Source organism: Trichosurus vulpecula, chromosome 3 (genome assembly GCF_011100635.1).
Source record: "Trichosurus vulpecula isolate mTriVul1 chromosome 3, mTriVul1.pri, whole genome shotgun sequence".
NCBI lineage: Eukaryota > Metazoa > Chordata > Mammalia > Diprotodontia > Phalangeridae > Trichosurus > Trichosurus vulpecula.
The window spans coordinates 25,974,235-25,988,270 of record NC_050575.1 but is presented as its reverse complement, the minus strand read 5'-3'; the positions used below and the strand labels follow the sequence as shown (position 1 = coordinate 25,988,270).

General features: G+C 37.0%; 1 protein-coding gene across 1 annotated transcript in view; it reads left to right on the top strand.

The window, feature by feature from the left end:
- The window catches only part of FSTL4 (follistatin like 4), an 856,236-nt gene that overhangs the window by 303,544 nt on the left and 538,656 nt on the right, over positions 1 to 14,036 (top strand). The window contains exon 3 of the mRNA XM_036752996.1: positions 9,990 to 10,238. Within this exon, the coding sequence (XP_036608891.1) occupies positions 9,990 to 10,238 (249 nt within the window). The remainder of the gene's footprint in view (positions 1 to 9,989; positions 10,239 to 14,036) is intronic.

Below are 14,036 nucleotides of genomic sequence, written 5' to 3'. Positions count from 1 at the left end.
TTAGTTTGTTGGAACTATAATCATTAAGTTGAAGGAACTGAATGATTAGAAAACTAGCATTTATAATATTTAAATCAAATCATACCACTACTTGGTCTATTTCTGAAAATAATTAGGGAAAAAGGGAAAGAACCCATATGTACTAAAATGTTCATAGCAGCTCTCTTCATGGTAGCAAAGAACTGGAAATTGCAGGGATGTCCATCAATTGGAGAATGGTTGAACAAGTTGTGGTGTATGATTACGATGGAAAATTACTGTGCTATAAGAAAATGATAGGCTTAATAATTTTAGGAGAAAAAATGGAGAGACTTAATAGTGAAGAGCAAAATGAGCAGAGCCAAGAGAACACTGTATACAGTAACAGTCATATTGTTTTAAAATGACTTTGAGCAAGTAAGTTATTTTGACTGCTATGAATACCCAAATTAACTATAAAGAGCATATGAAAAAGATGCTATTACATTCAGAGAAAAAATTGGTAAATAGAAATATGCTTTTTTCTGTGTAATGGTAATCATATGTAGAGTGGGGGATGGGGGAAGGAAGAAAAAATAAATTTACATGATGACTTTGTTGTATATTTGGAAGGAATAGCAAATTCTGCATAGTATATTTATAGGTTTATGTGCAATCATGTTTTTGATTGTACTATGTTATGGAAATGCTTGTTTTATTCCATAAATTAAAAACAAAATAAAAACAAAAAAAACAAAAATGAGGTCATCTTTTCATTTGAAATATGGAACCAACATGTTTACTCCCACATGATGATACCACAAGAGCCACTAAATATGACTTCATCAACTTCTTTGTGTTCATCCACTCCAGGTTGGGATGGGGACCTCTATGTGAAAAATACGTGTTTTCCCAACAAAGGAAATTGCATTCTGGTGATGGAAGCAAGAGTCACACATATGAATCAACTAGAAAACCAACCAGAATTAGTCTCAGTAGTGTAGATCAGTAGTGTCAAATACATGATACCCACTAAACTTTACATAAAAATCCCTGCTGGCTGCTAATTGATGTTGTTTTAAAATGCAATCATTTTTTATTATATTTTTAATTATTTTGTGAAGTATATCCCAATTACATTTTTATATGTTTCTGGTCACAGTCAGTAGTATTCTGTAACCTGGGTCCAAGTGTCTGATATCTATCGTGTAGAATATTAAGTACAGTAATATAAAACGTAATGTATTTTTAATCACTACACTGACTTTTCTTCATGACATAAGCAATGCCATTAAAATGTAATAAAAAGCTTAAGAACTTGGAGGATTTTTTTCCATTTATGTTCATTGTATAACAGGTACTTTAAGTACCCAAAACTTTAAAACAAAGATGCTCTTCATTGATAATATATGCGTGTTTGTTGTTGTTGCTGTTGAGTCATTTCTTATTCTTTGTGATCCCACTTGGGTTTTTTTTGGCAAAGATACTTGAGGGATTTCCTCTTCCTTCTCTAGCTCATCTTATAGATGAAGAAAGTGAGACAAACAGGGTTAAGTGACTTGCCCAGAGTCACACAGCTAGTAAGTGTCTGAAGGTCGGATTTGAACTCAGGAATATGAGTCCTCCTCCCTCCAGGTCTGGCATTTTATCCTTTGCACCACCTAGCTGTCCCAAATATCTATCTAGTGTTTTCCAACATCTTGATCAGGTAGGAAGATACTCTTTTAGAGTCTAATCACAGATTTCTCTCAGGGATCTATCTGGCTTTGTATTGCTCTGAGAAACTTTGACCTTTAAGTTTATTATGATTCCAAGAAAAAGTCAATATTTCTTAGCCTGCTAAGGTTTGAGGAATTTAAATGAGTCATTGAGTTGAGTAGTTAATCTACCAATAATGGATTCTTTTCCTTTCAAGTTTAAGGTGATTACAATCAATGGGTTTAAGTCCAAATAAGCCAGCCATATTTTGAGCCCTGGGAGTTATATACAGCATATCATTTATTGTGAAAGTACTGCTTCCTGTATGATTTCATATTGCTCAGTATTTAGAGGCTTTGGGAATTAAAGAATGAGGACAATGAATTAAAACTTAAGGGAAAAATCCCTTAGCTTTGAAATGTACATTTTTGCTTAATTATCCTTTCCCTAATATCCCTAATACTCTTATTTTATACATATTGCAATTATCACTGTACTGTACTCTCATTTGAGGGGAAACCCTGTAATTCATATAATCCAGCTTATTACTATTTGTCTAGAAACTTTCTTGGCAATCTCCCATTTGAAGGGAATTGTCACATGAGCTCCTGGACCTTTTTCTCTTACAGAAGCTGTTCATTGTGTATGCTCCACCTGAAGCTCACTTTTCCAGATAGATTTTTAAAGATCACAGACATCTACATTCTCACCTATACCCTATGCCTATCATTCTCTTAGATGTAATCAGATACTCAAACAGTCAAACACTATGTATTAAGCCAGTGCTATTTGTCAGACACTTTGTTAAGTTCTGGACTTCTAAAGAAAGACAAAAACAGTACTCTGTTTTTAATGAATTCTCATTCTTATAAGGTATGCAACTTGTGAATGAATAGATTTATTGAAGACATATACAGAGCAGATGGAAGTCAGTCTTTAAGGAGAAGGCACTAGCAGTTGAGGGAGAAATAGAAAGACCTCCTGATGAGGTTGGGTTCTAGCTTACCTGGCATAAGTCAGATTGGCAGTTTTATGTTGAGTGTATTCTCAGAATTCATCATGAGAAGCAGTGTATCCTAGTGTATTGAATCCTGACCTTCTGATTCAGTGAAATCTTGATTTGAACCACACCTCACACATTGGATAATCCTGCGCCTCAGTTTCTTCATGTATATAATGAAGATAGTAATAGTACTTACCTTGCAAGGTTGTTGAGAGGGTCAAATGAGAAAAAGTAAGTCCCTTCATAAATAAAGTGCTTAGTATAAATGGAAATCTGTATTCATATTATCATTGCTTCTTTTGGTTCATCTCAGCTATGAGATCTCTTCAGCATGAGAACCCCTCAGTATGAGAACACTGTGAGAGGAAACCCAGATATTTGAATCTCCATTGGTTCTTCCAGTCTAAAGATACCTTTCCACTGCAATCAGTCTCATCACATATTCTTTATCACCTCCATTGGTAAAACCCTCATTCTGTTACTTGGCTCCCTTAAATTCCCTTTAAGAAGAATCATTGTAGTCCTTTGCCCCTGGGTCTAGTAAGTTCAATCTTCTTTCATGTTGTTTGAGGGTTTGAGGTATCCCCAGGATGCTCAGTGATTCACAGAGGACCCACCCTATGTGTCCTCTCATTTGCTATTCTTTTAGGTGTACTATCATGCAACCTCCTGTGTCAGGTATAATATCATATAAAAATGGAATGTTTGGTATCAATAAACTCCCAGCAGTGCATTGATAAATTTGATATAGCTCACAGGCCTGAGATGTTCTTGCTTTTATTGAGCCATTTAAGCCTTCTGATGGTTAAAGAATCTTGCTTAAATGGACATAGCTTTGAGAAAAATGTGCTCATGTTGATATAGGATTTCTTAAAAATTCCTGCCCTTGGTTTTTCGGTCTCACCTCTTCTAAGCCATCTTCAAATCATTGCTAGTCTCATGTTCCTTAACCTTCTCCTCATGGACCTTCTATCCTACCTGTTTACTACCACAAGAGCTGAGTACTCTATATTCTATTCAGTACTTGTCTCTGCTTTGATGTCTCTCTGTGCTGTTTCACTTGATCACCACCTCTTTCACTATAACTTCTCCCCTTAGTATTCCCCCATCATCCTCAACAACTCTTTTCCTTTATTTTTATATAGCTAGGGGTCTCATCAACTGGAGTCTCTTTTCTTGCTCATACTTTAGAGTTTACCTCAAGTCTGGATTTTCTGTGAATTATAGGATTTGGATTAATCCACACAGTTGACCCCAGTGATGGACAGAATTAGTCCTTATTATCTGTCAGTTACTACCTTTCCTGTAGACTTAAAAAGTCTATAGTTTTTTAAAAAACTTCATCTTATTTGACTCCCCACTTTTCTTGTCATTTTGAGTCTCCTTTCCATCCTGCACATATTCCTAGAGTTATCTTTCTCAAACATCATCTCCATCATTTAATTCTATCTACAACCTTCAAGGATTTTTCTTGGTCTACTTGTTAAGAGGAAAATATCATAGGCTAGGACTCCACAGCCCCCACATAGTCTGATCCTCCTGGTGCTTGAATATTCTAGTCAAAATGGTCTTTTTCCCACTCCCTTTATTCTACAGTTCAAGACAATTCCTCAGATTTTAAAAAAATGCTAGAGCAAGGATTTGATCTGTGAGCCCCTGTATCCAGCACTGCTATTCTATCTACTGTACCAGTTATGATGCTATCTATTTTTTTCAGATTTAAATATTTTATTGGTTTTATATACAATAAATTATTTTCTGTCAATTTTTCCTTAGGAAATTAATGCCAAGAGAACTTTAATTTTCTCATTGTTACTCAGCGAGAGTAATTCAGATTACTTTAAACTGTTCTCTTCTATTTTATACAAGATTTTTCAAAAAAATCTACAATCTATTCCCTTAGCACTGATAGGGACTGAAGACAGAGTCTAATTAGTAGTGGTGGAGATGCTGTATGGAATTCAGGGAATTAGTGTATTTATGTGGAGAAAGTTATGTATCACACTATTTCTATCCATGGATGGATGACATGGCATCATAGTATTTGGAGTAGGGTATGATATGACTTAATACCTAGTAGACATGTTCATAATTTTGCTGGGTATTTCCCTTTCCCAGAGTTCAATATGTCAATTCTAAAGTGTCCCAAAGAAAGAGAGTCACCTAGGAAAGATGAAGAGAAGCTAAAGGGGAGCTAAAGAAGGGAGGAATCAAAGTGAAGGTAGAAAGTATGAGAGGGAAAAACTGATAAAAATGGCTCTGAACAAATACTAGAACTGCATAACCCATGGAATAGCAGAGGGAAGCAGGGCTTCAGCCCAGGACAGCCTGGATGGTCCCTGGGTAAGGTCTATGGCTCACAGAGCTGGGAACAGAGCAGAGGGAGCAGAGACCAGCATGGGCCACACCCAGACCAACCAGACTGGGAGCCAGGCTGAACAGGCCCTAGCACTCTGAATCAGTGAGCTGTGGCAGTTATCAGACTTCTCAACCCACAAACACCAAAGACAACAGAGAAGGTTACTGGGAAAAGCAGTGGGCACACAGTGAAAGGAGTTCGCAGTTCGGCCACCACCCCAGGGGCTAGCAGGGGTGGTGCAGCTACAGAACTAAAGCTGCAGTTGCTTCTAGCCCCAGGTCCACCTGGTAGGAGGAATTAAGTGGCAGATCAGAGCAGGAGTGCAGAGCCTGCTTAAGATCTGAGTCGCAGTCCTGGTTGGTGATTCTTGGGGAAGGAAGAGTGCTGGTGTGGCAGAGCTTGCTGTGTAGAAATAGCTCAGAAAACAACAGTGCATCCTGTCAATGTTGGAACAAAGTACTCTCTACTCCACAAGCAGTCACACCCCAACAAAAAACTCAAGGGTCAAGTAGTTGGCTGGGAACATGGCCAGGCAGTGAAAATGGACTCAGATTCAGACTTAGACTTTGGAATCTTTCTTTGGTGACAAAGAAGACCAAAACATACAGCCAGAAGAAATCAACAAAGTCAAATAGCCTACCACAAAAGCCTCCAAGAAAAATATGAACTGGTCTCAGGCCATGGAAGAGCTCAAAAAGGATTTGGAAAACCAAGTTAGAGAAGTAGATGAAGAATTGGGAAGAGAAATGAGAATGATGCGAGAGAACCATGAAAAACAACACAATGACTTGCTTAAAGGAGACCCAAAAAATGCTGAAGAAAACAACACCTTAAAAAATTGACTAACTCAAATGGCAAAAGAGCTCCAAAAAGCCAATGAGGAGAAGATGCCTTGTAAGGCAGAATTCAAGGCATTCTGCCTTGAAAGGCAGAATTACACAAATGGAAAAGGAGGTCCAAAAGACCACTGAAGAAAATACTACCTTAAAAATGAGATTGGAGCCAATGGAAGCTAGTGACTTTATGAGAAATCAAGATATTATAAAACAGAGCCAAAGGAATGAAAAAGTGGAAGATGATGTGAACTATTTCACTGGAAAAACCACTGACCTGGAAATTAGATCTGGGAGAGATAATTTAAAAATTATTGGACTACCTGAAAGCCATGATCAAAAAAAAGAGCCTAGATATCATCTTTCAAGAAGTTATCAAGGAGAACCACCCTGATATTCTAGAGCCAGAGGGTAAAATGGAAATTGATCGAATCCATAGATTGCCTCCTCTAAAAGATCCCCAAAGGAAAACTCCTAGGAATATTGTTGCCAAATTCCAGTGCTGCCAGATCAAGGAGAAAATACTGCAAGCAGCCAGAAAGAAACAATTTGAGTATTGTGGAAACACAATCAGAATAATAAAAGATCTAGCAGCTTCTACCTTAAGGGACTGAAGGGCTTGGAATATGATATTCCAGAGGTCGATGGAGCTAGGATTAAAACCAAGAATCACCTACCCAGCAAAACTGAGTATCATGCTCCAAGGCAAAATGTTGATTTTCAATAAAATAGAGGACTTTCAAGCTTTCTCAGTGAAAAGACCAGAGCTGAATAGAAAATTTGACTTTCAAAAACAAAAGTCAAGAGAAGCATGAAAAGGTAAACAAGAAAGAGAAATCACAAGGGACTTACTAAAGTTGAACTGTTTTGTTTACATTCCTACATGGAAAGATGATGTGTATAATTCATGAGACCTCAGCATTAGGGTAGCTGAATATATACATATATGTATGGACAGAAGGCACAGGGTGAGTTGAATATGAAGGGATGATATCTAAAAAAATCAAATCAAATTAAGGGATGATAGAGGAATATATTGAGAGAGGGAGAAAGAGACAGATAGAATGGGGTAAATTATCTCACATAACAGTTGCAAGAAAAATCATTTCTGTTGGGAGGGAAGAGGGGGCAGGTGAGGGAGAATGAGTGAATCTTTCTCTCATTGGATTTGACCTGAGAAGGGAATAACATACACACTCAATTGGGTATCTTACCCCACAGGAAAGAAGGAGGAAGGAGATAAAATAGGGAGGACAATAGAAGGGAGGGCAGATGGGGGAAGTGGTTATCAAAAACAAACACTTTTGAAAGGGGACAGGGTCAAGGGAGAAAATTGAATAAAGCGGGATAGGATAGGAAGGAGCAAAATAGAGTTAGTCTTTCACAACATAAGTATTATGGAAGGGTTTTACATAATGATACACATGTGGCCTATGTTGGATTGCTTGCCTTCTTGGGGAGGGTGGATGGGGAGGAAAGAGGGGAGAGAATTTAGAACGCAAAATTTTAAAAGCAAATGTTCAAAAAAAAAGTTTTTGCATGCAACTAGGAAATAAGATATACAGGCAGTGGGGCATAAACATCTATCTTGCCATACAAAAAAGTAAGGGAAAAACGGATGGGGGGCAGTATGGCGACAGAAGGGAGGGCTGACTGGGGAATGGGGCAATCAGAATATATGCCATCTTGGAATGGGGGGGAGGGTAGAAATGGGGAGAAAATTTGTGATTCAAACTCTTGTGAAAATTAATGCTCAAAACTAAAATATTAAAGAAATAAATAAATGATTTTATATATACATTTACGTATATATACATATATACACATATATATGTATGTATGTGTGTGTGTATATATATATATATATATATATATATACACATATATATATATATATATATATATATAGTATGGGAGGGAGTGAAGGAGGATGTGAGAAAAAGCTTGTTTGTTCTGCAAAGGTGAGTTTCTCTCATGGTGCATAAAGTACATAGACCAGTAGTCAGGGAAAAGATTTGGGAGGAATGTTTGCATTGATAAAATGGGTAGCTAGGCACCTCCTCTGTGGTCATTGCAGTTCACTGTACTTGACAAAGGTAAATTGATTCTCTGTCTGGCTTTAGTACTAGGGCTTCTCTCCTGTGTGGACCCTAAGAGAGATCTTGATTTCCGATATTTGCTGTGCTCTTTCCCATGGACTTGAACCTCTCAAGGGTGAAGGAACTCTGTAGAGACTGACTTCTTTCATTTGACCTGCTGCAGCTACAGCTGCAGTTCCCTTGGTCTCTCAACCTTTTAGTGTGTCTAGGAATTATTGGTGGTTCACCTTCAGATCTGATCCTGCCACATCAGGCCAAAGAAATCTGTCTATAAATGACTTCATAGATTGTTCAAGCCAGGAAGGCCAAGGGCAGCTCAATTTGTGGTGTCACAGACACATAGGGCTTATAGCAGTGTTTCAGGTTACAGAGGTATGTGACTGAGTTTGTATCCTGAGAATACTACCTCTGCTCTTCATGTTTAGAAGTCTCTCGGATGGGGCAGCTAGGTGGCACAGTCAGTAGAGCACCGGCCCTGGAGTCAGGAGGACCTGAGTTCAAATCCGGCCTCAGACACTTGACACATGTACTAGCTGTGTGACCTTGGGCAAGTCACTTAACCCCAACTGCCCTGCCAAAAAAAAAGCAAAAAAAAAAAAAAAAAAAGAAGTCTCTCGGATACCATGGCCCATGTAGAAGCTCTGTAAATGTCAAGACCAAAGGTCAGGGATTGGTAAGCTCTGTCAAGGAATGTTCTGTCTAACAGTTACTCTAATTGCTCAGATTATAGCCTTGTCCACACTTGGATCATCATTCTGACCTCATTGTTCCATTCTATCTCTCTCTGTCTCTCCCTCCCTTTCTTTCTTTCTCTGTCACTCCTCCTCCTCCTCCTTTCTCCTTCTCCTTCTCCTCCTCCTTCTCTTTCTTCTCTTTCTCCTTCTTCTCCTTCTCCTTCTTCTCCTCCTCCTCCTTCTTCTTCATCATCATCTTCTTCTTCTCTTTTTCCTCCTTCTCCGTCTTCTCCTTCTCCTTCTTCTGCTTCTTCTCCTTCTCTTTCTCCTCCTCCTGCTCCTTGTCCTGGTCCTCCTCTCACTGCTGTTGCTCTTTCTCCTCCTTTTCCTGTTTTTCCTCTTCCTCCTCCTCTTCCTTCTTCCAAATCATTCACAAACATTATTAAGCACCTACTATGTGTTAGGCACTATGGTAAGTAATCAGGCTATACATAAAGGAAAAGACAGACTGTGCTCTTAAAAGGCTCACTAGGGTTGGTTACTTGGAAACAATTATGCATAAACAATGTACATAGAGGATCAATTGTAGATAATCTCTTAGTTAAGAGACTGGAATCAACAAAAATTAGGAAAGTCTTCATATCATAGGTGGGATTTTAATTGGGCCTTGAAGAAAGCAGAAGTTAGGAGATAGAGAAGAGAAAGAAGAGAGCTCCAGCTATGCGATCCAATGAGTTAAGATGCCCAGAGTTTAAATTTTTTTTTTCCTCTGAGGAATAGCAATGAAGCCAATTTCAATGGATCTTAGAATAGTAGAAGGGGAATAATGTGTAAGAAATTGTTTCTTTTTTCAGTGTAAGATGACAAGATGTTAAATTGAGGGTTTTATGTTTATTCTGTAAGAGATAGTGAGTTTCTGGAGTTTTTTAGAATAGACATGGGGGCATGGCCAGACCTGTACTCTGGGAAGATCAGCCTGTTACCTGCTTTGAGGAGGTACTACAGTGTGGAGAGACTTCAGACAGGGTTACCAAGCAGCTGACTAGTTCAATAATCCAGTGAGGTGACAGGGAATAATTTACATAAAAATGAAATTGTAGAGATATTCATCCCTCTCTGCCCCAGCTGCTGGGTTTAAGGGAAAAACATTTTTCGTAATCATTGTCTGTTTTCCAGGCTAGGATTGACAGAAACAGAAACCTTTTGATTCCCTGCAATTTTGTGGTAGACTCTTCTTTGTATCCCCTTATGCAGTAGGGAAGCAGTGCCCATCTCTCTATTTTGAAAGTGATCAAACATAAAAGTCTTTGAACTAGCCTCAGTGAGTAGTATTTAAACCTTTCTGCTTTTTTGTCTCCATTTTAGTGTATTTTGGCCATGACAGCCTACATGCATCATGTGAAAACAAGCATTGTGGTCGAGGGAGTCGTTGTATTGTAAATGAAGAGACCCAGATGCCAGAATGTCAATGTTTGGAAGGCTGCAAGTCTACTTACATGCCAATATGTGGATCTGATGGCAAATTTTATGAAAACCATTGTGAGCTCCATCGAGCTTCGTGTCTGCAGAAAAAGAAAATCTACATTGTCCATAGCAAGGACTGTTTCTTCAAAGGTAAGGAAATGTTTATTTTAGTTCCTCTTTTTATTTGGGTACAAATAGAGTGCTTTGCCTGACTATCCCAATGTTATTTTAAAAAACCTAAACTTTCCCATGATCTTCGACCAAGTCAGTCTTGAATCCAGGATATATCCATTCGATGATAGGGTATTTCAAAATTGTATTGAAGGGCTAATATTTTTTATTGTTGCATGTATATACTGGAAAAGAAGGAAATGTTGGTTGGACTTAATCTTTAGAAGTCTAAAAAATAGTTCTGTGAAATTGGGTCATTCTTTGAGCAGGCTTGGACTGAATGAAGTATGTGGAATGGGAATAATTACCCATATCAGTGAGAACAAAAATCCATTAGAGAACTGAACAGTTCATTTTATGAGCCTGTATTGTTTGCAAATATTTCTTTCATTTAGTTTTGTAATTGTTAGGTTTATGTTTTCTACATCTTATCTGTGGAAAGGAAATATAAATATTTTATTCTTATGATCATTTTTCTTAATACTGACCTCAGCATAATAGAATCACTCTAAACAGACTTTTTTTCTCATACCGATCATTATGTACATTATCTTAGTTGCACTTCCTCTACCCAGAGACAGGACCCTAACTTTGGAATTAACTTGCTTCTTTTTTCTTTAGCAGGTCTATTGTTTCCTATTTTGAATAATTTGGTGATTTTGTCAATAAAATATAGCAGAGGTTTTTACATCTTCTTAATTATTTTCTTCTTCCTAGAGCAATATGAATTTTAAAAAATATTTAATTTTTGTCTGGGGCTCCTTATTACAATTGAAGGATTACAGTTGAAGCATCTATTTCTCTTTAAATCCTAAGAAATCTGTTTGCATCTCAAATACCCAACTCTTTTTATTTTCATGGTGCATATAGTTATTTTCTTGGCTGAAAATTCTGGATACATCACCTCTATGTATTAATTTTATAAATGTTTTCTGAAAATATCTGAGATTGAACTTTCCCTTCATTAATTAATGTGTTGTGGCCCTAACTATTGTTCCTTTATTTGTGATTTCTTATAACATATTAAGAGAGTAGAGGTCTTTAGGAAGTGCTTTGAATCTTGAATCAGAAGACTTCTGTTCAAATCCTACCTCTGTGTGATTTATTTCTTGTGTGATTCTGAACAAATCATTTTTGTCCCTTTAATGCCTGTCATCAGTTAAGTGGCTTAAATTCAATGACCTTTAAGATTTCTTCTAGGTCTAAATATATGTTTCTGCAGTGCTAGGGATTTAGTTAGATAATGGCTCAGCACTTTTGAAGCAAGTAATACAATTTGCTTGTCTAATGCCCTACTCTGTTGAAAATCCATCTAGACTGTTTATCAGGTTTTGTCCCCACCTGGACATTTCCATGAGCTTTAGAAGAAATTTAGGAAAAGTCCTAGATCAATTTAAGTGTTGTAGAAAGCAACTGGATGAACTGGAGTAGGATTGAACAAGAACATACTTACTATGGTTGGAGGAAACTTCATGAAGTCCACTGGGGTATACATCATTTTGTATTTAACAGAATAGGACATTCTACTTTGTTAGTACTTAAAAGCCTTCAGCCAAGCCTCTGAACATTAATTACTTTGTCATAGCAGTCAGGAGAGGAGAAAGCATCAACTTTGCTCTCCTCTTTACTGACCTCAATATGGAGAAGAATCATACGAACTTTCGAGGATTGGAGGTTTCAGACTTCTTTCTCATCAGTTTACTTTTATCTTGTACTCGCAGCAGTAGAGGCTCTGATTGGAATGATCATATCTACCTTCAGAGCTAAGAAAAAAATAAGTGTCAAATGGCAACTTCATGACTGTACAAAGAACCCATCAGAAAATTTATACCTTGCATAAGGGAAATTTCACAAATAATGCCAAAATATCAAAACATGATTTCTAGAAGTTGTGGATTCTCCCTTTGCTCATGTATCCACTAAGCTTGAACCTACTTTCCTCTCAATTTCTTATGCACTGGTTGGAGATTTTGGGTGGAATGTTCTTAATTATGTTTGTTCAAAAAAGTAATTCTGACTGAGTTATAATCTATGGAGGACATATATTGGTCAATGTCTCTGAGATATGACATTGCATAGATAGCATCCAAACTCTCAGAATCATCTGCTTTCTGTCACTACTTAATAACTGTCCTGTGGGGAATCCTACCTGTCATTCCAGTAAGATTTCAGAGAGTATCACCTAGGCATGTACCATGAATGATAATATGATCTCATATTCTTTAGCTTAAAAAAAAATTGTTGTAACTTTGGAGTTCCACTACGATATGTCTGGGCGTGATGAATGTCAGATTCTTGCATATTACTATCTCATGGTTTCTGTTTTTTACTTCTTAGAAGATTTTTTTGACAATTTCCTGATTAATGGTGTCCTGCTTTTATTGTAGTTCTAGCTCCTTTCTGTCATAACCCTAAAATGGCTTTTTTAATGATCTGTCATCAGTGTTATTACACAGAAATCTTTCATCACTCCATAAGAATGTGAATAATTAAGTTATTGCTGAGCCTTTTTTTCAGCTATTCACTCCTATGTGCTGTGCAGTTGCATTTTCTAGAGTGGGAACTTTATCCTTATTTATTTGTTATGTCCTTAATTTTTCTACCCTCTTTATCTTATTTATTTTCTTCTTATTATCTTATTTATTTATCTTTATTTTCTTCATGTTTCCTTTCATTCATTTTAAAAATAAATTTTTTCTGGATTAATTTCTTTTTAACTTCAAGTTATTTTTTCAGTTCTATGATTTTATTATAATTGCAAATTCTTGCCAATTTTTATTAAGCATGGAAGATCTCTAAACTTCTTTCGGTACACATTTTTTCTTTCTTTTTTTCCCTTTTTGTTTTTATGGGGCAGGGAAGCAAGGCAATTGGGGTTAAATGACTTGCCCGATGTCTCACAGCTGGTAAGTGTCAAGTGTCTGAGGTCAGATATGAACTTGGGTCCTCTTGACTCCAGGGCCTATTCACTGCACCATCTAGCTGCTCCTTGGTATATTTTTTGCTGTTCTTTTGGTAGCCGGGTGGAATAGCAGATAGAGTGCTAGGCCTGGAGTCAGCAGATCTAAGTTCAGATCCAGCCTCCAACATTTACTAGTTGTGTGACTGTGGGCAAGTCACTTCACCCTGTTTTCCTCAGTACCTCATCTGTAAAATGAGTTGGAGAAGGAAAGGGCAAACTACTCTAGTATCTTTGCCAAGAAAACCCCAAATTGGGTCACAAAAAGTCAGGTATAAATGAAACAACTGAATAACAGAACTTCACTACTTCCCCTTTAGCTGATTCAGTTTGTTTATAGTATTATTCAATTTAATTGAATTTTTGCTCATATGAAACTATTATTTGTTTTTATTTTCCTTAATTTTTCCCTGTTTTTCTTCTCTTACTAGATTCTGATTGTTGTGTTATTGAAGTATGTTCAAGAAGCTTGGTTCTCTTTGTTCCTTGTACTCTTCTTTCTTTGAGTATTTTTATCAATTGGATTTTATATTACTAAATACTTGTTTGCCTAAAGGCATCCATCCTGGAGATGAGTTTAATAACCAAAATTGAAACCCATAATGTCAGTGTTGTAGGTAGAGAAAAGAAACCTCCAATACAGATTCCAAATACCTGGTTTTATCTAGAGATATTTGCCTCCTGTTATGTGCATTAAATGTTTGGTTTTTTGTTTGTTTCTTTGTAATCTATCAATGTAAGGATGTATCAAGTTTCAAAATTTCATTTTCTGTTACCTAAAAACATTCTGGTTTTTATAGTCTCTTTTTTATTCTAAA